The following is a 26,682-nucleotide window of genomic DNA, read 5'->3' as shown; positions in this document are numbered from 1 at the left end:
GATATACATGTCCTCTATCCTGGTATATATGTCTCCTTCCTGGGCCCCTTCCTGTTATATATATATTCTTGGGTCTTCCTCTAACACATTAAAGTAAAAAAACAAACATTCTACTCACCTTCCTTCCCACATTGCGCATCATCCTACTCTGTGGCCGATCCGGTCACCAACAGCTGACATTTGCCTACCTGCTATGGCGACGCATGACATTACTGCAATGCAACCTCAATGCCTGACACACCGGTGTCAGCTGCCAGCTTCTGTGTAACTGGCGACATGTATTGCGGTGCAGGGGCCCTACAAGTCTCTGTGCCACAATGCATTTCAGCTGGATGTGTTGGGGTCAGCGAGCCTCTTTACCCCCAAGCTCGGTCATGGACTCTGCAAACATGATTCTTACACCCCTGCTGTTGCTCCCATTGGTCTTCTCTTTGTGATCTGCTGGCAGGTCCGGTGTTTCATGGAGCACATTGGCGAAGATCATTCTCGTTCTGACTCCCCCTCGTTTTCCATTGAGATCTTGCGAAGTAACGTCTGACTTTCAGCTAATCAGAAGTTACGGGCAAAAAATGTCCCTGGGGGACACGGTGAGGCCGCCAGAAGGGGAGTATATAAAAGGGGACTTATGTTTAAAGCACCACTACAACTGTGAAAAAAAATGCTGGAATGGTGCATTAATTAACAAATATACAGGCAAAATATTAGCAAGCTGAGCAGATTGACTGAAGCCTCATTTAGAGGTCTACTTTTGATCTATGTGCGCTATCCTTGATTTCCCTAATACAACAAGCTCCTATTGTAGTCCATGGGGCAGTTCACATGTCAGCGGGGGGTCAGGGATCAAAGGTCTGTGAAATGTGAAAAAATTGACAGCACACTGATGGCATTTGTGTGTGTCATCAGAGAGCTGTCTGTTTGTTTGGATTTTTTGGTAATTCATAATTTTTTTTTTGCATTTCACACTGATGGTAAATATGGCACATGAGCCAAAAGAGGATGAAAAAATGATCCAGCACACTGATGAAGAGTGGTCCATTTGAATGAGTCCTACCTTGTATTTTATTAATTGAAAGAGAACCGATCAGGTTAAAAAAAAAACCTGCAGATATTGCGTTAATCTACAGGTTAATAGTGCTCTAAAGCCGCGTTGCTGCCGCATTGAAGGCCAGGATAATGGGAGGAAGTTAACTTTTTTTCACCGACTTTCAGTCATAGAGGTGCGGCCGTTGTGCTCAGTCACCGCTCTGTGCACAGTTAGCAGCACTGGAGACCGGGCTAACGTGACGAAATGAACTTTATTCCCCCAGCTTTCAGTCGTAGAGGCGCGGCCGTTGTGCTCAGTCACCGCTCTGTGCACACTGAGCAGCTCCTGTAACCGCACACCGGCACTGACTGACCTGCTCTTTCTATGCTCAGGGGTCCGGTGAGCGGTATTGCTCAATGATAGACCGCTATTGCTTTATGACTATATACAGTAGAAAAAGCTTTTTCCCACTTTTAATTTTTAAAAGGGTACATAACTCAACATGACATAAGAACCAAGAAGAGAACGAGTATATTATACCAAATCCATATTTTATTAAACATTAATAATACACACGAAAAAGTTTATTGAAAAAATTTCAAAAATACAACAAATTGGACACAAGTCAAAATGTCTAACAGACAAAAATGCAGAAGTAGCTCATCGCCATTATGGCACAAATAGAGGTATAAAGTTCTTCCAAAGAATGTTGTCTAAAAATGTATTTTTTACAAAAATATTTAAATTCACTATACCATTATTTGTACCAAATATATTGGCCCCAAAAATATCACAAGATATATTATATTATAGGCATTTGTACTGATGGCTAATTTAATCAGGACAAACGTCCCTCCCTTAGCCATCACCAGGCAGATAAATTAATTCATCCACTATTTCACTACATAAATAATTCAATTATATCAACATTAAATATCTCAATATTGGTGATAAACAGCGATAACCTCAAGTGCATAAATTAGCATTAGAAAAGCACAAATACTTACTAGTAAGCACAGCGATATGAGCACCCCTGCTGCCCCGACGTACGTTTCTAATATATCTTTCTTCAGGAGGCGCCTCCTGAAGATATTTAATGTTGATATAATTGAATTATTTATGTAGTGAAATAGTGGATGAATTAATTTATCTGCCTGGTGATGGATTAAGGGAGGGACATTTGTCCTGATTAAATTAGCCATCAGTACAAATGCTTATAATATAATATACCTCTTGATATTTTTGGGGCCAATATATTTTGTACAAATAATGGTATAGTGAATTTTAAGATTTTTGTAAAAAATAAATTTATAGACAACTTTCCTTGGAAGAACTTTACACCTCGATTTGTGCCACAATGGCAATGAGCTACTTTTGCATTTTTGTCTGCTAGACATTTGACTTGTGTCCAGTTTTTTGTATTTTTGGAATTTTTTTAAATAACCGTTTTCGTGTGCATTTTTAATGTTTAATAAAATATGGATTTGGTATAATTTACTCGTTCTCTTCTTGGTTCTTATGCTTTACGACTATGTATGGAAGGCTAAAAAAGTAGTGGACACATGCAAAGGAGAATGAACGCGTACAGGTCTACAAAGAAGAAGTAAGAGATTTTCATCAACCCTTATGACAAATTTTATTTAATTTATTTTACAATCATTGGAGAAATACAAATGTTATTATATTGTGACATAGTTGGACCTCACATTTAAGCTCAGGTTGAAGTAATTGTTAGATTTCTGAAAGCTTTCCCTTGCCAAATAACGGAGCTAAACCATAGAGAGGGTCATAAATGAAAACCAGTATATAGGTAAAAGAGTCCGCACCCGACCGTAGAGTTCTTCATTTTTGTGAGCATGTGTTCTTCCATAAGCCCCACCCATTTGTACATATAGCATTATTTACATAGACTATGTGCCTGCATGAATATGTATACCCAGCTCTTCAGAGGGAACCTTTATGTACAGTATATTCCATAAAATATTACATCATATCCACATCTAAAGTATCTCTGGAGCCACCGCAGAAGATCATTTCTTAATAACGCTCTGAAGTAGGTCGATGGGGATGGGGAAGATAATGGTGGAATTGTTCTCTGTTGCAATGGTGTTCAGGGTCTGCAGGTAACGCAGCTGCAGGGCTGCCGGGGATTCACATATCACAATGGAGGCTTCTTTCAGGGCTCGAGAGGCGTTCATCTCCCCTTCTGCTGCCACAATCTAGAATGGTAGATACATGAGTGTTAGTTTGTATCAGACACCAAAGAACGTTATTGGTTTTTATCTTTCAGTCATCACCCTCCAGCAGTCATGTAAACCATATTAGGGTTTTCAAAACGAGATTGATGACTTATTTGATAAATATCCAAGTTCCTTGAAATGCAAACCTCTAAGGAATTTTCAAGTTTTATTGACTTTTTCTGCACTGCGTTAATTTTTTTTTATAAAGAGGACCTGCCATCAAGTAAAAAGTGTCATGTTTTTGCACTTAGTTTATTCCTGCTGCTCCTCTGACCTCTGAATATTCTCTCTATTCTGTTTTGGGGGAGGGGGTTGTTTGGGTTTTTTTTTTAGAAATCTGACATATGGCTGCCAAGGTATGAGCCTGATTTAGTGCAAATTTTTATGTTTTTCACCAAGGGGATGGTGGCCACAGGGTAGTTATGAAAAGCAGCCTAAAGACACGCCCCTGAGGAACTTCTCCACAATGCCCCATTCGTAAAGACCTCGGGAGTGTCATGAATATAATAAGAGCAAAAACTGGCCACTTTTTTTAAAGGAAATGTGTCATCAGAAAATGGCAGTTTAATTCTTTATGTGGAATGTATTTTTTATTTGTTATCCTTTTTTATGTTTCGTAAACCACTATATTTAAAAATAATCTTGCACTTTTCTCATTGGCTACAAAGACTAATATTAGACTCCCATTTCCTGTTCTTCCCATGGACATAAGTCACAATAGACTGAGTTAGACTCTATTTTTGTATGCCAGTCAGGGACAGACATATCAATGGTGCAACCTACGCAGCCGCACAAGGGCCCAAGAGGTAAGGGGCCCATTACCAACTACAAAACAGGTGGAATTGTGCATTATGATGAGCTACTGGACTGCAAAGGACCCATATAATGTCTCTGCAGAGGGGCCCTCGTCTGCATATGTCTGTCAGTAATACCAGTATAAGCTGGGCATGCTCAAATTTCAGCAAAGGTTACTGTGAAGGAAGAGAGAGAAGGTGAGCTGTGATGATAATGATACTTTTGAAAAGTTTTTTGTACAGACAAGGAAGCATAAGTCCTGAATGGACATTGTGAAAATTGCAACATTTCTGAATATTATGTTTATATAATGATATTTAAATTTATCTACTCAAGTCAAGAAGATTCATGCACTAATAATGGAAGTGTTCTTACATGTAGCGTGAGCAAATAAGATTCATGGAGATGACCTAAAATGCAGCAGTTGCCAATTTGATGACTGAGCTTATGCGCTGATGTTAAGTTGAAGTAAAGGATAAGGTGGCAAGAGGTTTGGGCTACTAGTGCGGGCCTCGTGGGGTGCCTGTTCTGGATAGGGTTTGAGTAAGTGAAGATGTGGCCAGGGTATAAGGACCAGTCAGGGAACCCAGAGGTAACCTCAGAATATCCGGAGCCTATGGCTCAGCCCAGCGGGCTTAGAGAGTCATGTGACTAGAGAGCAGTCGAGCCCAAAAGTGGACAAATGTGTGAGGAGGAGGCGGAACAGAGACACAAACCCAGCAGCTTGAGGAAGAATTCTAAGATAGCGGGGGAAAGGTCAAGAAAGAGTACCACAGAAACAATAGAATCAGAAGGAGTGAGGCCATGTCTGTCATAACAGTGTGAAGAATAAACTGAACAAGTTTGGTTGCCAAGTGAACTCTGGTGTTGCGTGGGTTACTGTTTAGTCTACAACAAGGATCAGCAGCAGCTTGAAGAAACTAATAAGTGCCACCTCCCCACCCAAAGTCACAACCCTAAATTGAGACTCCTTAGCGAAGGAGCGCAGTGTCCGTACGGCCTGGTGTCTGTGCCCTCCTTCAGGGACGCCAGCCAATGGTTGGGAAGATGTTTATCGTGCATGTCCAATATCTGATTGCTGGCCGCATTGCCCTCCTTGAGATAAGCCGCAGGCCAACATGTCAGCTGCTTTCTCACAGAGAGCACAAGTTTTTGGCTGAGTAATTTCTCCTCCAAAGCTTTGTTCCACTGACAGCCATCTATGGTGTATTACCTTAAAGTGTCATTTCTTGAGATTTTTTTCCAGGCCTTTCTGTATGTATGTTGTTCACATCTTGTATAGTATGACACATACCTTGGCTCTGGCCTCTCGTACAGCTTCTGCCTCGGCCGCCATGGCTCTTTGCATCTGCACAGGAAGGCGCACGTCCCTCATCTCCACACGCTCCACTTTCACTCCCCATTGATGTGTAGCATTATCCAGTATTGACTAAGAAACACGAAGCACAAAACAATATCATCACTCTGCAGATGTAATCAGGAACGACCACATTGGCCCAGGCTAGGAGAAATTGACCATAAACCCCAATTATGACCAATTAAATCATTTCTATCAAAGTTTTTCTTATACTTTGGGCTGATGGGTGTACAGATTTTGCTTAGCCTAAAGGTCCTTTGGGTGTCCCAATATTCATCCTGATCACAAGACAGGTGATCTTTCTTTGCTAATAAGATACATATTAGGCATTAAGATAGAATTACTCCAACTAATGCTGCTTATAAGAACAAGCCTTCTCTGCCCATACATAAATGCAGCCCGGATTAAAGGGCAATAAATGCCCAAGGCCTCTATCATTGTCAGGTATGGGAGTAGAAGTTGTATAGATCAGCACTTAAAACTATAAAGTTTTTGTTATATTTGCAAGAGTCCAACTAATATATTTGCAAGATATTTAGAAACCCTATATATTGTCATTCATTAATGTTCATGGAATCAGCCAGATGTCTGACCGCCCCATAGACGTAAACCCTCTTCTTCACCTGAGCTCGATCAGATGAGAAACAATTAGGTCCCAATTCATTATCGCATTTTTCACCTCCTGATTTCATTTACCCTCTTTTTAAAGTCTATGTTACATACTCTATGTTCTCCTATTTTTATTTTATGCTCATGATTGGGGGGAGGTTTCCAGATGTTTTCAGCTGATTCGTCAATTTCAACTTTTTACAAAGTGGTAACATTTAGGTGCAAAAATGTAACCCCCTATAGGGATTTTATGCACACCAACTTTTTTGTGTGCAAATTTTGCAACATTTTACTGGAAAATTAAATTTTTTTGGTCTGAAAAGTAGCAAAACAGATTAAAGACAAAAATAAAGAGCATTTTAATTTTGCACAACATTCATAAACTAGTGCAGTTGGTGTCAGCTCAGATTAGTAATCGGCCAGCAACAGAGCGGTGTCTATACCCGGCATTAAGGAAAAGAGTGACGTCACCAGCAGGGGCAGCACTAATCTGCTGCATGCCGGGTATAGACACCTCTCGGTTACCGGCTGATTAATGATCTGAGCCACAACAGAGCAGGTGCTGTGTACTGTGTAGATTTTACAATGCACTGCGGAAAAAGGGATAGAGCAGGAGCACAGCAGAGACAGAGCAGGGATGGACACAGCAGGGTCAGAGCAGGCAGGGATAAAACAAGGACAGAGAAGCCCCTGAACTGAGCATCATGATGACTCTTAGCTTCAGGGAGGGGACAGAGACTGCAGTCACTGCCACAATCTCTGCCCCCTGATGACACTTAGTTTGAGTATCCCAGCATGCACTGGATTCTGAAACGAAGCGTCATAAGAAAGGAAGTAGAAAGATAAATAGAATAGCAGTTAGGATAGTTAGACAAAACGTTAAGAAATTTTTAATATAAGTATATTAGAAAATAGCTTCAAATAAATAGGGATTTAGAATGAAATTTACTTTTGCCTTCGGACAACCCCATTAAAGCTTTCTGTAAGCACAGTGCTACCTAACTCACAGCTATTTTTATTACCGATAGGATGGGCAGAACTGGTGGGAGAACTGTGGATCACAGAAAAAAATCTAAGTCAGGACATACTTGAATGTTGTGGGCAATCTCCTCACGGTTTGACAAGATGCTGGAAAGAGTTTGTGTTCCCAAGATGTTCCTCAGCGTTGTCTGTGCCAGCTGTGCAGTGGCCAGGTGAACATTGTTGACATTTGCCACAGACTTAATAGCATTCTGAATCTTGTAGTACACAACTCCATCCACTGTGGTCGTCACTGAATCCTTAGTAAGGATCTAAAAAAAAAAAATATACAGATTAACTCACAATAAGGGCTTAATCACACATTAGTACAGTTGAAACCAGAAGTTTACATACACTATCTAAAAAGACACATCCGCCTGTTTTCCTCAATATCTGAGATGAAATCAGAAAAAAATCTTTCCAGTTTTAGGTCAATTAGGAACCAAAATTATTTATATTTGCCAAATACGAGAATAATGAGACAGAATGTTTTAGGCATTCTTATTACTTTCTGCAAAGTCAAAAGTTTACATACACTAAGAGCACTATGACTTTAAACAGTACGAGACAGCCCATATGATGATGTCATGTCTTTGGACGATCCTAATAGGTTTATTGGCAACATCTGAGTTAATTACAGACACACCTGTGGATGTATTTTAATGCACACCTGAAACACACTGCTTCTTTTGGTAGCATCATGGCAGTCAAAGTCAAAAGAAATTGGCAAGATCTAAGGAAGAGAATTGTGGACTTGCACAAGTCTGGTTCATCATTCTGGTGCAATTTCCAGATACCTGAAGGTGCCTCATTCATCTGTACAAACAATTATATAGAAGTACAAACAAGATGGGAATGTCCAGCCATCATACCACTCAGGGAGGAGATGGGTTCTGTGTACCAGAGATGAACACGCTTTGGTCAGACATGTGTATATCAACCCAAGAACAAAAGCAAAAGACCTTGTGAAGATGCTGGCGGAAGCTGGTATGATTGTGTCATTATCCACAGTGAAGCGAGTACTGTATCAATATGGGCTGAAAGACCACTCTGTCAGGAAGAAGTTATTATTCCAAAAGAAACATAAAAAAAAACAGATTAATGTTTGCAAATGCACAAAAGGAAACAAAGACCTTAATTTTTGGAGACATGTCCTGTGGTCTGACGAAAATTGGCCATAATGACCATCGTTACATTTGGATAAAAAAGGAAGAAGCTTTGAGCCTAAGAACACCATCCCAACTGTGAAACACCAGGGTGGCAGCATCATGTTGTGGGGTTGTTTTGCTGCAGGAGGGACTGGTGCACTTCACAAAATAGATGGCATCATGAGGAAAAAAGATTATGTGATAATACCGAAGCAACATCTGAAGACATCAGCCAGGAACTTAAATCTTGGACAGAAATGGGTCTTCCAAATGGAAAATGACCCACAGCATACTACCAAACTGGTTACAAAGTGGCTTAAGGATAACAAAGTCAATGTGTTTGGAGTGGCCATCTTTACTTTTGAAAATTTATGGGGAAAGTTGAAAAGGCCGGTGCGAGCAAAGCGACCTACAGACATGGCTAAGTTACACCAGTTCTGTCAGGAGGAATGGACCCAAATTCCTACCAAATATCGTGAAAAGCTTGTGGAAGGAGATCCAAAATGTTTGACCCAAGTCATATAGTGTAAGGGCAATGGTACCAAATACTAATGAAATGTATGTAAACGTTTGACTTTGCAGAAAGTTAGAAAAATGCCTTAAAACATTCTCTCTCACATTATTCTGGCATTTGGCAAATATAATTAGGTTTGGTTCCTAATTGACCCAAAACGGGAAAGATTTATTCTGATTTCATGTCAGATAGTGAGAAAAACATGCAGATGTGTCTTTATAGATAGGGAAACATCTTGTTTCAACTGTATTTGGTCAGTATTTTTTAATCAGTTTGCCAAAACCAGGAGTGAAACTTACAGAGGAAAAGTATAATTGAAGGATTGACCCCTGTTCTGTGTTTTGGAGACACTCCTGGTTTTGGCAACAAATACTGATGAAATACTGATCTGTGAATGAGTCCTAAGGCTGGGTATCATCATCACTGGAGCCTCCTTTCCAGATTCCGTCACAAACAATAAACCGCACCACATGCAACTAGAGTTTTTCTGGCAAAACAGTACAGATTCCTTATAATTCTTTGGGATCTGGTCAGTGCACTTTGGTGTCCATCATCTACTTATATGTCTTTTTTGCTAATCTGACAGAGCAAATAAATAGAACACAACACAGATGTAACAAAATTAAGCTCAACCTTAAAGTCCATAAACACTAATATTTCATGAGCACTAAAAACTATGAAGATTAAAAAAGAACAATATTATATTCTTATTAGCATAAAATATACATATATATTTATTTTAGCTCATCAGTTTAGTTCCCTCATCACTGCATATAGCACAGGGTATCTGTAGCACCCATGGGGCAAGGGGTTAACTTGTTAATCGTCACCGGGCCGGTGATGTCGAGTCTGGGGATGTCACGGGTGGCCCTGCCCGTCTTCGTGGCCCCGAGGCATACAATAAAAGGGCATGGGATGGAGGATGGTGGATGGGATGATGGGGGTAGTTGTGGAGTTGTCTCGTGACGCCACCTGTGGTACGCGGCCAGGAAATTTGCCGCTGCTGTCACTGTCCTCCGGAGTGGTTGATTATAGCAGCAGAGATGGTTCTGCTCCCCGCAGGTGGAGCGGGCCCCAGGGAGGATGATGAGGGGTGTTATGGCCATTGGAGGCGAAGTACGGGGTGACAGCGCCGACAAAGAGAGGAGGACACAGTCACTGCGGGTCCAGGTGTTTTACGCACAGTTCCTTAGATTGCCCGGAAGATACTGGTCACCACCGTGATGGGCCTTAATCGACCCCGGATCCGTTGGAGGTCGGATCTGTACAGTGGTCGGTGGGCCCTTCCTGCTTGCGCCTTTAGATATGGATCGCTGTGGCCTGAAGCAACTTGGGGACCCCGGTTCTTTAAAAGTGTTTACTCTCATCCCGTATGCAGGTGCCGCGGGTCCGCGATGGGGCTTGACCTAGATCTCGGCTCCGGACCCTATCTAGCACTGTGCTAGAGGAACTGTGGTGGCCAGAGGGACCGACAATCCTTCCGTCCTGCAGAGTCTGGTGACCCAACTTGGAGTCTGTTTCACCCTAGGGCTCTGCATCCTGAGCTGCGCCGGTCCCGAGGGAGCAATTAAGCTCTTCCCTCAGCGACGTATTGATTCCTGCGTCCCACCAGAGCTACTGGTAAACCCATCTGCTCCCTTCCTCTCTTGCTGGAGAACTCTCTAAATGTTGTGTTGCTCCTCACTACACATGGTGGCTGCTCCTCCCCCGGGTCCCTGTCACTAGTGGGTGGCTGCCCACCATGTTTGGTGACTGCCTTAAAACCCGACCCTAGCCCGGTCCCCATTGGGGAGGGCAACCTGGTTGTGAGTATGAGTTTGTGTATGTGTGGAACCGGTACTGTCCTGCTCTGGATCCAGGATAAGTACTGCACCTTAAATGAGGTGCAGTACCCTGTGGTGAGTGAGCCCTCAGGGGCGCCACATATCAAGCAAGCCTATCAACTGATATAGGCAAGGTAATCCATACAAAGAAAAAAAAAACTGTAGGTTCTAATAAAACAATTTGTTTTATTTTAAATCCATTAAAATATCATCCCAGCGTTTGGACCTTCTTGGTCTTAAGGCCCTGTTACATGCAACGACGTATCTAACGATATATTGCTGGGGTCACGGATTCCGTGACGCACATCCGGCATCGTTAAAGATGTCGTTGCGTGTGACACCAACGAACGGCCGTTAACAATGGAAAATACTCACCAAATCATCCATCGTTGACAAGTCGTTCCATTTCAAAAAATCGTTGCTTGCTGAAAAACAACCTCCACTCAAAAATATTATGTATTGCAAAGTGTGCACAGTACCAACATTCCAAGCTGTACTATTGAAAAAATGAGATTTTTGGCAAAAAATTTCAATTTTTCGAGCCACCCCGCCAACGTCACGGCAAATCTCCTGGGGCAGTCCTAACACTAAAATATTTTTATTTAAAGTGTGCCATGTGGCCTCACATATGCAAAATTAGGACTGCACAGCACGTACCTTGTGCTTTTCAGTCACCGTCTCCATGACTGATTCATGGTTGTGGGCGGGACAGGCCCGAGCACATGCTGCTTAGAATAAATAGCCAGTGGACGGGGTTGGATGGCAAGTGTGAACAGCCACCAACCGCCAAAAATCAGGACAGATGGAAAAATAAACATGAGGTGCACTGCAAGATGAGAACCAACTGGGACCCTATATAACAAGAAAAAACAGCATAAAAACAACCTCCACTCAAAAATATTATGTATTGCAAAGTGTGCACAGTACCAACATTCCAAGCTGTACTATTGAAAAAATGAGATTTTTGGCAAAAAATTTCAATTTTTCGAGCCACCCCGCCAACGTCACGGCAAATCTCCTGGGGCAGTCCTAACACTAAAATATTTTTATTTAAAGTGTGCCATGTGGCCTCACATATGCAAAATTAGGACTGCACAGCACGTACCTTGTGCTTTTCAGTCACCGTCTCCATGACTGATTCATGGTTGTGGGCGGGACAGGCCCGAGCACATGCTGCTTAGAATAAATAGCCAGTGGACGGGGTTGGATGGCAAGTGTGAACAGCCACCAACCGCCAAAAATCAGGACAGATGGAAAAATAAACATGAGGTGCACTGCAAGATGAGAACCAACTGGGACCCTATATAACAAGAAAAAACAGCATAAAAACAACCTCCACTCAAAAATATTATGTATTGCAAAGTGTGCACAGTACCAACATTCCAAGCTGTACTATTGAAAAAATGAGATTTTTGGCAAAAAATTGCAATTTTTCGAGCCACCCCGCCAACGTCACGGCAAATCTCCTGGGGCAGTCCTAACACTAAAATATTTTTATTTGAGGACGCAGGTTGTTCGTCGTTCCCGAGGCAGCACACATCGCTACGTGTGACACCTCAGGAGCAACGAACTACAGCTTACCTGCGGCCGCCGGTAATGAGGAAGGAAGGAGGTGGGCGGGATGTTAAGGCCGCTCATCTCCACCCCTCCGCTTCTATTGGGCGGCCGCTTAGCGATGTCACTGCGTGTAAAGCCCCCTTTAGTCGTAACATATAGAGTAAAATAAAATGTTAACAAGTTTCAACCTTTTGGTCTTAGTCGTAACTCATACTATATTACGACTAAGACCAAAAGGCGGAAACTTCATCAACATCTTGTTTTATTCTCCTGCCAGGATGATATTTTAATGGCTTTAGAATAAAACTAATTATTTTATTGGAACTCTACTTTTTTTCCTTTCTTTGGATTATATTCTTATACAGATTATTCTACACAAAATGGCAAAAACTCTCAAAAACGTTCTCTTGTCCCATGATTAGGCCACGACCATTATGTAACCTGACCTGGTCACAGATAAATATTAATTTCAAAAGAGGATCTTTGTTGAAAAACCACACAAATTTACAGTATTGTGCAAAAGTTTTAGGCATGTGTGGAGACACTTCCGCAATGTAAGAATGCTTTGAAAAATAGAAGTGTAAATTGTGTGTTTTTTTAACAATTAACAAAATGCAAACTAAACAAAACAAAAGAGAAATCTAAATCAAATCAATATTTGGTGCGACCGCGCTTTGCCTTTGAAAAAGCATAAATTCTTCTAGAAACTTACACAGTTATGAAGCAACTCGGCGGGAAGTTGTTCCAAACACCTTGGAGAACTAGCCGCAGATCTTCTGTGGTTGTCACTTGTGCAATCCATCGTTGATGATGGCTAGATCAGGGCTCTGTGGGGGCCATATCATCAATTCAAGCTGTATATTTCGGGTTGTTATCTTGTTGAAAAATACATTTGAAGCCACCCTGATGTTATTACATGATGGATAAGTATCTGCCTGTATTTCTTAGTACTGAGGACACCATTAATCCTGACCAAATCCCAATCCCCATTTGTTGAAATGTAGTCTTTGCTTCACTATTATATGGCTCTCCATCTCATCAGTGAACAAACTACCTTCTCTTATAGCAAAACATTTCACTCATTAGTACAGAGCACCTGCAGCCTATATTCTGCACCCCAGTTCCAATGTTTTTTTGAATAACTGAGCCACTTGGTCTTGTTTCCTTATCAAAAATATGTTTTTGGCCCATTTCCACCATGAAAGCCACTTCTGGCCAGACGTCTCTGAAGAGTAGATGGGTGTTGCTGGGTCGCACTAGTTCCTGCCAGTTTGGAGTTGTTAGCACTGCTGGACATCTTCTTCTGAAGTAACTATGATGTATCTTTCATCTGCTGCATTTATTTTCTTGTTCCAACAACTGCATCTATGGTCTATGCAGGAGTGTAATGATCGCGGTCATAGAGGTCATGACCGTGACTAGGCCGGTGCACTGAGGACGCACATCCAGCTATAATGCATTGCAGCGCAGAGACCCATCGGATCTCTGCACCGCAATACATGCTGCCAGCCAGCCAAACAGAGGCCACCAGGGACGTCAGCTTGATAGACATTGGCGTTGCATGGCAGCGCCGTTATGAGCTGCAAGAAGGCACACCAAAGTCAGTTCCCGTTCTCTGTGCTGGCTACAGAAGAGGAGGCCGTGTGTTGTGAGGTGAGTAGAATTTTATTTATGCATTACAGGCAGAACAGGGAATATATGTAACAGCAAGGGACCCAGGATGGGGACATATTTAGGAGGAAGGGGCCAAGGATGGGAGACATACAGTACACTATGTGCAGAATTATTAGGCAAATGAGCATTTTGATGACATGATAATTTTTATATATGTTGTCCTACTCCAAGCTGTATAGGTTTGAGAGCCAACTAACAATTAAGTAAATCAGGTGATGTGCATCTCTGTAATGAGGAGGGGTGTGGTGTAATGACATCAACACCCTATATAAGGTGTGCTTAATAATTAGGCAACTTCTTTTCCTTTGGCAAAATGGGTCAGAAGAGAGATTTGACGGGCTCTGAAAAGTCCAAAATTGTGAGATGTCTTGCAGAGGGATGCAGCAGTCTCGAAATTTCCAAACTTTTGAATCGTGATCACCAAACAGTTAAGCATTTCATGGCAAATAGCCAACAGGGTCGCAAGAAGCGTGTTGGACAAAAAAGGCGCAAAATTAACTGCCCATGAATTGAGGAAAATCAAGCATGAAGCTGCCAAGATGCCATTTGTCACCAGTTTGGCCATATTTCAGAGTTGCAACGTTACTGGAGTATCAAAAAGCACAAGGTGTGCCATACTCAGGGACATGGCCAACGTAAGGAAGGCTGAAAAACAACCCCCTTTGAAGAAGAAACATAAGATAGAACATCAAGACTGGGCCAAGAAATATCTTAAGACTGATTTTTCAAAGGTTTTATGGACTGATGAAATGAGAGTGAATCTTGATGGGCCAGATGGATGGGCCAGAGGCTGGATCAGTAAAGGGCAGAGAGCTCCACTCCGAGCCAGATTCCAGTAAGGTGAAGGTGGGGTACTGCTATGGGCTGGTATCATCAAAGATGAACTTGTGGGACGTTTTCGGGTTGAGGGTGGAGAGAAGCTCAACTCCCAGACCAGCTGCCAGTTTCTGGAAGACAACTTCTTCAAGCAGTGGTACAGGAAGGAGTCGGTATCATTCAAGAAATGATTTTCATGCAGGACAATGCTCCATCACATGCATCCAACTACTCCACAGCATGGCTGGCCAGTAAAGGTCTAAAAGATGAAAAAATAATGACATGGCCCCCTTGTTCTCCTGATCTGAACCCCATAGAGAACCTGTGGTCCCTCATAAAATGTAAGATCTACAGGGAGGGAAAACAGTACACCTCTCGGAACAGTGTCTGGCAGGCTGTGGTGGCTGCTACATGCAATGTTGATCGTAAACAGATCAAGCAACTGACAGAATCTATGGATGGTAGACTGTTCAGTGTCCTCATAAAGAAAGATGGCTAGATTGGTCACTAATTTTTTGGGGTTTTGCCAGAAATGTTTATTTCTAAATTGTGTCCAGTTATATTGGTTTACCTGGCTAAAATAAACAAGTGAGATGGGAATATATTTGGTTTTTATTTATGGGAATATATTTGGTTTTTATTAAGTTGCCTAATAATTCTGCACAGTAATAGTTACCTGCACAAACAGATATCCTCCTAAGATAGCCAAATCTAACAAAACCCCACTCCAACTTCCAAAAATATTAAGCTTTGATATTTATGAGTCTTTTGGGTTGATTGAGAACATAGTTGTTGATCAATAATAAAAAAATCCTCTAAAATACAACTTGCCTAACAATTCTGCACACAGTGTATATACTAGGATGTGGAGCATATTTACTATGAAGGCGCTAAAGATGGGGATTTATATACAAGTATGGGGAACATATATACCAAGATGGGGGACATATTTACCAAGAGGGAACCCAGGATGGGGGACATTAGTACAGGATGGGGGACATTACTACATAATAAAGGGGATGGGTCAATACTTATGTCTCTATAGAATTTAGAACTCTACTAGGGCCCATACATATGACCAACATGCAGGGGAGGCAGGTCCAAATTTTGCACTTGGGCTGATCGGACTCTAATTATGCCACGGTGTCTAGGTCCTCAATGTTGCCAATATTTTTATGCCCTCAATGCCTTAAATACAGGCACATACATAGCTATCATGCAATATCATCAGGGAGGCAGCTGATTTGCTATAAATTATGACCCCAAACACACAGCCAATGTTATTAAGAACTACAGGTGTAGCCACCTTTGCCTTTCCACAGATAACACAGGATGGAGATATATAGTGCAAGAAACTGTAATTTGACATCTAACCTGACATCAGTAAATGGTTTGAGTGAAATTAAACGATCTTAATCATCTTAACTGAGATAACGTTCTGCAGATTATTAAGATGCTGCTTTATTTGTCAAGTTAAACTTGGCTGCTTCTATATCTTCATTGTAAAGGAAAACAAGGAGTCCTGGAAGTGATGATCCGGCCTCCCAGAGCCCTGAGTCTGTCTGGGATGACATATTTCTCATTATTTCTCTCTGTTTGATTCTTAAATGTTGCAGAATACATTAAAGAGTTACTCCCATCTCCAAGATCCTATCCCAATATGTAGTACGTGTAATAATGATTATATTAATAAATACCTCCAATTAGAAATGTATAATTTCCTGATATAACCATGTCTCTTACCTCATGTGCAGGGCATTGCATCTTAGGTATCCATGGTTACGTCCACTCATATAGTGACTTATGGTTATAACCATGGATACCTAAGCCTCAATGCCCTGCACATGAGGAAACAGATATGGCTATATCAGGAGAACTATACTACATTTCTAATTGGAGGCATTTGCTCATATTATTATGTTTATTGCATTTTCGGATGGGATCCGGGAGATTGGTATAACTTTTTACCACTAATTTAAAGTTATTACTGTGCCTCGTTTGTTATAAGGAGGGTGCTCTGTGATGTACAGATATTACGTGTGGGCCCTGAGTCTCCTATATGTGGCCCTGACCCACGGGAGCAGGTATTCTGTGTCCTGCTGGGCTGAGCAGGAGCAGCACAGGGCCTTCTCCGGACCTACCTCTTGTGGAGGGATTGCGAATGATATAACCCGGAGATCCACTTTAATAAAGGTATCTGTGCAGGGAATAATGAACATCAGCCCTGTGTACAAAAAAAGGAGTGTTAGCACATTCTGGACATTTATTCTACAAAAAAGGCGAACAGGAAAACATGCGTCACCTCCAGGGCTAATGGCCTGGGTTAACCTGCTTCTCCCTGCCTGTCAACTCAGCAATACCACATAGTTTCATAGCGCTATAGTTATATTTTCTGACTATTTAGGAATACATCCAGGAGATACCAAAGGGGAGAACGTAAAGTTCATGGTGCAATGCTTTATGGCCGATATTGACATGTCCGCAAAATATTGCACTTGAATGATAAGCAGTACTTGTACCCGCTTCCTCCCACCCCTAAATTAATATGGACCACACAACAGAGTCGCTGAAAGCACACAGGCCTCATACCAGACCACCTAAACAAATTCTGACCCACATATTGTGCATGTTCTCCCAGACCTAAACTAAATGAGCACACCAGTACTCAAACTAAATGAGCACACCAGTACTCCGAAACTAAATGAGCACACCAGTACTCCGAAACTAAAACAGGATACCAAACCTCCTAAACTAAAAGAGCACACCGGACCTCCTAAACTAAAAGAGCATAACAGACCTCCTAAACTAAAAGAGCATAACAGACCTCCTAAACTAAAAGAGCATAACAGACCTCCTAAACTAAATGAGCATACCAGTACTCCAAAACTAAAACAGGATTCCAAATCTCCTAAATTAAAAGAGCGTACCAGACCTCCTAAACTAAAAGAGCACACAAGACTTCCTAAACTAAAAGAGCGTACAAGACCTCCTAACCTAAAAGAGCACACCAGACCTCTTAAACTAAAAGAGCGTCGTACAAGACCTCCGAAATTAAAAGAGCACATAAGACCTCTTAAACTATAAGAGCACATCAGACCTCCTAAACTAAAACCACGTACCAGACCTCTTAAACTAAAATAGCGTACAAGACCTCTGAAACTAAAAGAGCGCACCAGACCTCGAAAACTAAAAGAGCACACCAGACCTCCCAAAAACCTATTATTAAATACATGGACACTTAAAAATAAAGACGCTAAACCACAATGTGTACAAACCCCATGCATCTCCTGTTTACAGGTCCTAAACTAGGTTCTATCTGAAATCTGATCCCTCATCTATAACCCCCCAGATCAAACTATCTAAAAAATATGTAGCCTGGATCAGACACCGCAGACCTAATTTCAGACCCCAAACTAACAATTTTCACAAACTCAGACTAGACATTCAGATACTCCCCATTTGTGCCCTCTCCTGTGTCCTGACACACTGACATCCCCTGTGTTGTTGACCTGCTTGCTGAACCCTCTGGGTTTCAGTCAATATATCTTGCATGTATGCCCACCATCACTCTTAATGTATTGTATAGGTCAGCTAAGATATTAGTCTTGCCTATTGTTCCCAGTAACAATCAGGAGAACTGGGAATGCAGATCTGGACTAATGCGGGCATCACACGAGACGATATATCATGCGATATGTCGGCGGGGTCACGTCGTAAGTGGGAGGGATGTTTACGTCCCGCTCATCTCTGCCCCTCCACTTCTATTGGCCTGTCGCTGTGACGCCGAACGTCCCACCCCCTTCAGGAAGTGGATGTTCGCCGCCAACAGCGACATCACTCAGCAGGTAAGTGCTTGTGATGGGGGTTTAACGACTTTGTGCGCCACGGGCAACTAATTGCCCGTGACACACAAACGACGGGGGTGGGTGCGATCGCTCGTGCGATCGCATGATAGATCGTCTCGTGTGACGCCCGCATTAGACTACTTCTCCATGTAGCATCTCCACAGTGGACCTCCAAAAACAGAGATGCCATGGCGGTATTTACCACGAAAATATCACTGTGAAAAAGGAGCTAAGGGAGTTGCATGAAATCCACTCACCTACATAAGAAGCATAAAGTGACATGTTGGGGACCTCAAACCTGCAATTTCTGTCATTTATGGTGCAGATACATTTTGCAGCATATGGATATGAGTTTTTAAAATCCCAAGCACTGTAAAATGCAGTGAAGTTTCAACAAGGGAATATGCTGAAGAAAATCCGCTGTTTGGGCAACATGGGGACTTAGTATGATAGGATTATTGCACAGAAAGGCTACGTGCGCACGTTGCGTATTTGCATGCAGTTACGCTGCGATCTGCACTGCAGCATAACTGCATGTGTCCTGCGTCCCCTGCATAATCTATGAAGATTATGCAGGAGACGTGCGCACGTGGCGTATTAGAGCGCAGCGATTCGGCTGCTGCCCAAAGCGCGCGTTCTAAGAAGGGACATGTCACTTCTTTCCTGCGCTCTGCATGCAGCTCCTGCTCTGTGTATGGGAGGGGCTGCAGTCAGAGCGCATGGAATCGGCTTTTTTTTTTTTTCATTATGGACTCTTTCTGCAGTGATTTGAAGCGCACGTGTGCTGTTCAAATCACTGCAGAAATTTCTGCAGGGACAGTACGCAACGTGCGCACATAGCCTAAGGGGTACTTTGCACGCTGCGACATCGCAAGCCGATGCTGCGATGCCGAGCGCGATAGTCCCCGACCCCGTCGCAGCTGCGATATCCTTGTGATAGCTGCCGTAGCGAACATTATCGCTACGGCAGCTTCACATGCCCTCACCTGTCCTGGGATGTCGCTCTGGCCCCTCCTTATTAAGGGGGCGGGTCGTACGGCGTCACTGCACCATCACACGGCAAGCGGCCAATAGGAGCGGAGGGGTGGAGATGAGCGGGATGTAAACATCCTGCCCACCTTCTCCCTTCCGCATATCCTACGGGAGCCACGGTGACGCCGGTAGTAGATGTTCCTCGCTCCTGCGGCTTCACACACAGTGATGTGTGCTGCTGCTGGAGCGAGGAACAACATCGGACCATCGCGTCAGCGTAATTATGGATTACGCCGACGCTACACCGATGATACGATTACGATGCTTTTGCGCTCATTAATCATATCATCTAGGGTTTACACACTATGATATCACCTGCGACACCGGATGTGCGTCACTTTCAATTTGACCCCACCGACATCGCACCTGCGATGTCGTAATGTGCAAAGTACCCCTAAGTGTTGACACAAAACTCCACAACAGACAGAACAATGGAAAAGCCACAAAATGTAAAAAGAATAAAATAATTGTCATTGGTTTTTAAAATCCAATGCAAACATGGAGGTAAACTAAATCTTCTGTCATTATATCAGATAGACATTACCCGGTCCCTTGGCTTTTCCTGAGATGATCCGTCCAAGCCGAAACACCACAGCGCGTTCATATTCCTTAATAATCTAGAAGATTTACATACAGTATAATAAATAGGAGGGCGCAATCGAGGCTAAAGCTCCGAGTATGAATCGACAGTAATATCCAGAGTTACCTTAACACAGAACCAAATGGAAAGGGGGAAGGTGACCGCTGTCAGCAGGGCAGAGACTATCAGAAGAATCCAGCCACAAACACCAATATCTCCCTTCATGGCATCTACAAAATACAGACACAAGCTATAATCCACAAGAACAAATGAAACAGCGTGCGGTATTCTCTAGCTAAAGATACAATTCTGCATGGCTATTAAATCATACATTTTGCAAGTATTGGTTTTACTGCATTTAAAGGGTTAATAATGTAGTAAGGCTGTAACAGGCCATGGCTGTCTCGAATTAGCAAGTATAAGTATTAGCTTAATTTTATTCCACTGTATATAGTTCTTTTTTAATTACCCTGTTTTCTGCCATTACAGATGTACTATAACAATTGGTCTTACATATACTGCTCAAAAAAATAAAGGTCACATTTGTGCATCACAGTATAAGCCCAAATACATGAAGTTTAGGGTTATCAATATGTCCAACGAGGCAATATATGCCCAAGAAGGTCCAGCGTGAGACACACAACAAACAGGGGTTTTACCATAACAAAAATGGGACACACCAGGGAAACTTTAACAATGGTGGGCCCTGGTGCTAGTGATAGGGATGATGGGACACCTCCTGCACTCACCTGCAGCTGCACCCTGCACTCCTAGCCAGTCTCTATATAGGTTCCGCACCTGTACCCTAGCAGTATACCTGAAATCCTGAGACCCCCTGTAATAACTCTGGCTAATGAGCTGGCAGGTAAGGGTCACTAGTCGCACCGCTGGACTAATACAACATGAAGTGAAGGTATGACAGACCGGGGAAACGACAAATGGATAAAGCCCAACTTCACGGCTGTAGTCAGACACCAGGACTGCAGCCTACACCGCTTCACTGCAACAGGTGCTCCAGCAGCTACTTCCACCTTGAGGCCTAGCTGCAGAATGACTCAGAAGCAAAACTGACATTAACCCTTTCAGCATCAAAGGAAAGGGAATACGTTTATTGTGAGGAGTCTCAGATGGCAAAGAGAGACTCTGGCCCAGATCCTATCACAAGTCTCTAGTAACAGAGAGATGGCAGTAACAGGGTGCTACCTTGTGCCTAAAGTGAGGGCAAGGTGGTCATCAGAGGTAGACCATGGGCACTTGCCTCAGCTGTCTTCTGCATTACCACTGAGGTAAGTGACGGTTTCCAATGATCACATAGCTAGATGCCAAGAGAACTTCAAGGGGGAGGGTAAACTGAAGCCAACAGGGTAGTTTTTGAAAAACTGCTACAACAACTAACGCTTCTAATCTCCTTACAATCCCCACCTCATCATGTGTAATTTTGCTTAACCTGCTTGGTTTCTACTTCAAACTCTCATTCCCTTGAGCACTAATCAGTATTAATCATTTTCTTAGTAATTTTGCTTGACTTCTGATGAATCAGTAATAAGAATGACATTGAGCTACCAGCTTGTTATGTGCGCATCGTAGGGTGCGAGGAGACCCAAGAGCAAAAATACCAAAAATGTCTGCACAAATATACAGTACAGACCAAACGTTTGGACACATCTTCTCATTCAAAGAAGGTCCAACTAAACGCAAACCGGATGGAATAGCACGCCGCTGAAAAATGCTGTGGTAGGCATGCTGGTTCTGTATGCCTTCAATTTCAAAAACGTGAAGTATCTCGTCATGGAGCGGTGAACACATTTCTACACTATAAACAATGGCAGCTATTTTTATTTAAACCTTCCTTCTCTTCTGAAGATGTTTTACATTTTTTTCCATCAAGAATTTCTAGAAAGACAACATTTTTTCTCTGCAGGGTTTATACAGAGTATGTATTTGTTGTCATCTCTGAATTATTGTAGCGGTGATTATTACTTTGGTACATTTTATAGCACACAGGTTCTTTTCTTGGGATGTTCTGATTGTTTGGCCTCAATTATTTATGTACATGAGGAGAATAAATTCCAAAAGCAGCAGGTTTTCCTCCGCTGATAAGGAAGAACAATGCGGACTACCCCCGAACCCCACTCACCTGCCTCCGCATTGGATCTATGGCTACTCGTAGGTCTGGACTTGGGATTGTCAGGTCTAGAAAACACTTTATATCTACAAAACTCTAAAACTCCCAAAATAAATCCGATAACTATTGGCCGAATGATGATTCTTCCACAGATCTCTCTCCTGATTCCCCCCACACAAGAATGTTTGGCTCAGACACGTCAGGAGAACATCCACATTATGTATAGCATTTGAACATTATAGTTTAATAGGAAGAATGTACAGTATGTACAGTTAGGTCCAGAAATATTTGGACAGTGACACAAGTTTTGTTATTTTAGCTGTTTACAAAAACATGTTCAGAAATACAATTATATATATATAATATGGGCTGAAAGTGCACACTCCCAGCTGCAATATGAGAGTTTTCACATCCAAATCGGAGAAAGGGTTTAGGAATCATAGCTCTGTATTGTATAGCCTCCTCTTTTTCAAGGGACCAAAAGTAATTGGACAAGGGACTCTAAGGGCTGCAATTAACTCTGAAGGCGTCTCCCTTGTTAACCTGTAATCAATGAAGTAGTTAAAAGGTCTGGGGTTGATTACAGGTGTGTGGTTTTGCATTTGGAAGCTGTTGCTGTGACCAGACAACATGCGGTCTAAGGAACTCTCAATTGAGGTGAAGCAGAACATCCTGAGGCTGAAAAAAAAAGAAAAAATCCATCAGAGAGATAGCAGACATGCTTGGAGTAGCAAAATCAACAGTCAGGTACATTCTGAGAAAAAAGGAATTGACTGGTGAGCTTGGGAACTCAAAAAGGCCTGGGCGTCCACGGATGACAACAGTGGTGGATGATTGCCGCATACTTTCTTTGGTGAAGAAGAACCCGTTCACAACATCAACTGAAGTCCAGAACACTCTCAGTGAAGTAGGTGTATCTGTCTCTAAGTCAACAGTAAAGAGAAGACTCCATGAAAGTAAATACAAAGGGTTCACATCTAGATGCAAACCATTCATCAATTCCAAAAATAGACAGGCCAGAGTTAAATTTGCTGAAAAACACCTCATGAAGCCAGCTCAGTTCTGGAAAAGTATTCTATGGACAGATGAGACCAAGATCAACCTGTACCAGAATGATGGGAAGAAAAAAGTTTGGAGAAGAAAGAGAACGGCACATGATCCAAGGCACACCACATCCTCTGTAAAACATGGTGGAGGCAACGTGATGGCATGGGCATGCATGGCTTTCAATGGCACTGGGTCACTTGTGTTTATTGATGACATAACAGCAGACAAGAGTAGCCAGATGAATTCTGAAGTGTACCGGGATATACTTTCAGCCCAGATTCAGCCAAATGCCGCAAAGTTGATCGGACGACGCTTCATAGTACAGATGGACAATGACCCCAAGCATACAGCCAAAGCTACCCAGGAGTTCATGAGTGCAAAAAAGTGGAACATTCTGCAATGGCCAAGTCAATCACCAGATCTTAACCCAATTGAGCATGCATTTCACTTGCTCAAATCCAGACTTAATATTGAAAGACCCACAAACAAGCAAGACCTGAAGGCTGCGGCTGTAAAGGCCTGGCAAAGCATTAAGAAGGAGGAAACCCAGCGTTTGGTGATGTCCATGGGTTCCAGACTTAAGGCAGTGATTGCCTCCAAAGGATTCGCAACAAAATATTGAAAATAAAAATATTTTGTTTGGGTTTGGTTTATTTGTCCAATTACTTTTGACCTCCTAAAATGTGGAGTGTTTGTAAAGAAATGTGTACAATTCCTCCAATTTCTATCAGATATTTTTGTTCAAACCTTCAAATTAAACGTTACAATCTGCACTTGAATTCTGTTGTAGAGATTTCATTTCAAATCCAATGTGGTGGCATGCAGAGCCCAACTCGCGAAAATTGTGTCACTGTCCAAATATTTCTGGACCTAACTGTACAAGCACAAAGTCATCACCAACCTCAAGTCTCATATTCAAACTCAATACAGACACCATAGATGTTTACTGCTGCCATATCTATATAGTCTCGATGGCAGTGGAAGAGATTGGAAATTTTGTGGTATTCTTTCGGATCAACAGGAGACATCCCAGTTTTGTTGGGTTCAGGCAGCTTTAGACATGAAATACAACATTGGAGGATGGGGAAGAGATTTAGGCAACCCTACAGTAGATATCATCAAAGTAACAGGTAGGGGAGAGAACTTACCGACCAACTCATCTTTTGCCTCCCTCTTGTGTTTAGGAGTGTGAGACTCTGTATTCATTTCCATCGTTTTCCTGCTACGATGACATGGGAAATATTGTGATCAATGATTTGCATTTTGCAGTATTAGATATTACAAGATTACAAAACAAGACTTAAGCACCTATTGTAACCTCTTAAAGGGAATCTGTCTGTAGGATCAACCCTCCGAAGCCGTCTTGATGGGCATGTAGGTCATAGGAAGCTAAATATAATGATACCTTGATATCGGCAATCCGATGTCTTCTTCCAGAGAAATCCACGTTTTTCTTATATGTAAATGAGCTATTAAGATCTATGGGCTGGACATAGATCTCCCCAGGTGTCTCTTTCTCTCTCCTATGAGGATATTTGCGGTGTGAGTTTCAGTTTTTCCCCTTGTCTTTGCCTTGTGGGTGGTGTTATTCTTCATGTCCTGCCCAGCCCTGGGTTGGGGGATGCGGGGGTATTACGTCAGGGCCCGACAGGAGACAAGGACACGCTGGTGGCTCGACCCTGACTACCTCCAAGTCTACTGTCGGGATAAGGGACAGCAGAGGGTCTCCAGCCTTAGGCTCAGCTGAGGAGCCCCTGTGCCATCCGTACTCCCTGTGACACTTATGCCTGGAAAACGATGTGTAGTGTGGCCATCAGGAATCATCTATGGAGATTTCATTGACTGGGACACAAATTGGCAGCACAGTGAACACCTGTGCTGGACTATTAGCATACTGACCATGGAGTATTTGAAAGCTTCGTACACACAGCAGTTGCCACAAATGGCCAAAGCAGTACTATGCTGTATACCACATATGCTATATACCACCTATGCTGTATACCACCTAGACGGTATACTATCTTTGCTATATACCTACTATGCTATATACCACCTATGCTGTAAAAAATCTATGCTACAGTTGCAATCAAAGTTCTTCAATCCCCATTGCAAATTAGATTTATTAACAAAATTGACAAAATGTTATGCTTTCTGCAATAAGCCAAACAAGAACAATTTATATACCTCAATATGAGTAATATAACATGTGGTTTCTCGAAATTCAATACAAAATGTCACTTTTAACAATTAATGCACTCTCAAAAATTTTCAACCTCATCATCACAATCTTTTTTAGTGTTGTATAGCCAGATGCCAACTTTTGGCAACGTTCCTGAGGAATCTTAGCTTTCTCTTAATGGGCCATGGACCTCAGTTCACTAATATGCTTGTGTTTATGTGCTGCAACTACTCTCTTTAAATACATAAATCCAACTAAAAGATTTTTAAATGGGGTTCAAGTTAGGCAAATGTGACAATGACAGTCACTCCAAGGACCACTTCTGAAATCAATCTTTAGTGGACTAAATGCATGCTTAGGATCATTGGAGGGTCAAATGATGTCCAAGCTTCAGCTTCATTCCAAAATGCTTTATGTTTTCTCCTAGGATTTCATTATACTTTAAACGCTGCAGATTTTCAGTGCTAGATGAAGCAAAGTAACTCCAGAGCATTACTGAGCCACCACCATGCTTCACTGTAGGCAGGGTTTTCTTTTTAGCATATGCTTTATCTTTCATCTTCCTGACATACCGCTTATCCAGGGGCCCAACAAGTTCCAGAGACCAAAACACTTAACTTTTTGTAGCTGTTGAGGTATGGAGACTTCACCATTTAGGATGCACCTTATTGTGCAAATTAAAGCCTCAGTGTTTGCTACCACCAGATCTTGCTGCGGTTCTTTTCCAGTTACTCAAAGGTATTTGACAAACAACCTTATCAGAAATTTGGTGGCAACTGGCAATAGCTTTGTCTTTTTGTCAATTCCAGGTAGTGTAGTGTAACCAATGATCATTTTTAAAGGAACCAGCCATTAGATTCCTACTGCCCAAACCACAGGCAACATGAATCAGAGCCTGGCTGTACTATTTTATCTAGGAGTTTTACTCTGAAACTCTGCAAATTTTTAGGGAAAACATAGTTTGAAAATCCAGCTAGACACTAGGAAGAGCCCGGACTGGTATGGAAATGTTCCCGGCAGGTTCTCCCCACCCTGCTTCAGTTAATTGACAACTTTTTTGCTAAATACAATATTTTCAGATTCTTTTACTGTTTTTCTTCCATATATTTCAGTAAAAAAAAAAGTGAAATCTTCCAGTTTTTACAATGACCACAGGGGCTTTTATGTACCCTAACTTCCTATTTTGTTTTTAATCAGGAATTCAAGATTGTAACCAACACTCCAATGGGTTTTTTTTTTTTTTTTTTACGAGTGCTGGAATGGCGCTTTAAATATAAGGCCCCTCCCCTCGTTATTG

At 42.2% G+C, this 26,682-nt stretch overlaps 1 protein-coding gene across 1 annotated transcript; it reads right to left on the bottom strand.

Moving 5' to 3' along the window:
• Nucleotides 1–2,652: 2,652 nt before the first annotated feature.
• On the bottom strand, nucleotides 2,653–24,423 carry STOML3 (stomatin like 3). The gene is made up of 7 exons (XM_075334596.1): nucleotides 24,355–24,423; nucleotides 20,161–20,264; nucleotides 19,999–20,071; nucleotides 16,719–16,801; nucleotides 7,114–7,317; nucleotides 5,354–5,488; nucleotides 2,653–3,243 (listed from the first exon to the last, which is right to left on the bottom strand). The coding sequence occupies exons 1-7, from the start codon at nucleotides 24,416–24,418 to the stop codon at nucleotides 3,055–3,057; spliced, it is 852 nt and encodes a 283-aa protein (XP_075190711.1). The 5' UTR covers nucleotides 24,419–24,423; the 3' UTR covers nucleotides 2,653–3,054.
• Between the last annotated feature and the right edge of the window lie 2,259 nt (nucleotides 24,424–26,682).

Source organism: Anomaloglossus baeobatrachus, chromosome 2, assembly GCF_048569485.1.
Source record: "Anomaloglossus baeobatrachus isolate aAnoBae1 chromosome 2, aAnoBae1.hap1, whole genome shotgun sequence".
In the NCBI taxonomy this organism is placed as follows: Eukaryota; Metazoa; Chordata; class Amphibia; order Anura; family Aromobatidae; genus Anomaloglossus; species Anomaloglossus baeobatrachus.
This window is presented reverse-complemented; position numbering and strand designations above follow the sequence as displayed.

Coding starts and splice junctions, on each gene's coding strand:
- STOML3 (XM_075334596.1), bottom strand. CDS start 24,418: ATGGAAATGAATACAGAGTCTCACACTCCTAAACACAAGAGGGAGGCA. Junction 20,072..20,160: donor CCATTTGGTTCTGTGTTAAG/GTAACTCTGGAT, acceptor TAAATCTTCTAG/ATTATTAAGGAATATGAACG. Junction 16,802..19,998: donor AGGAAAAGCCAAGGGACCGG/GTAATGTCTATC, acceptor TTTTGTACACAG/GGCTGATGTTCATTATTCCC.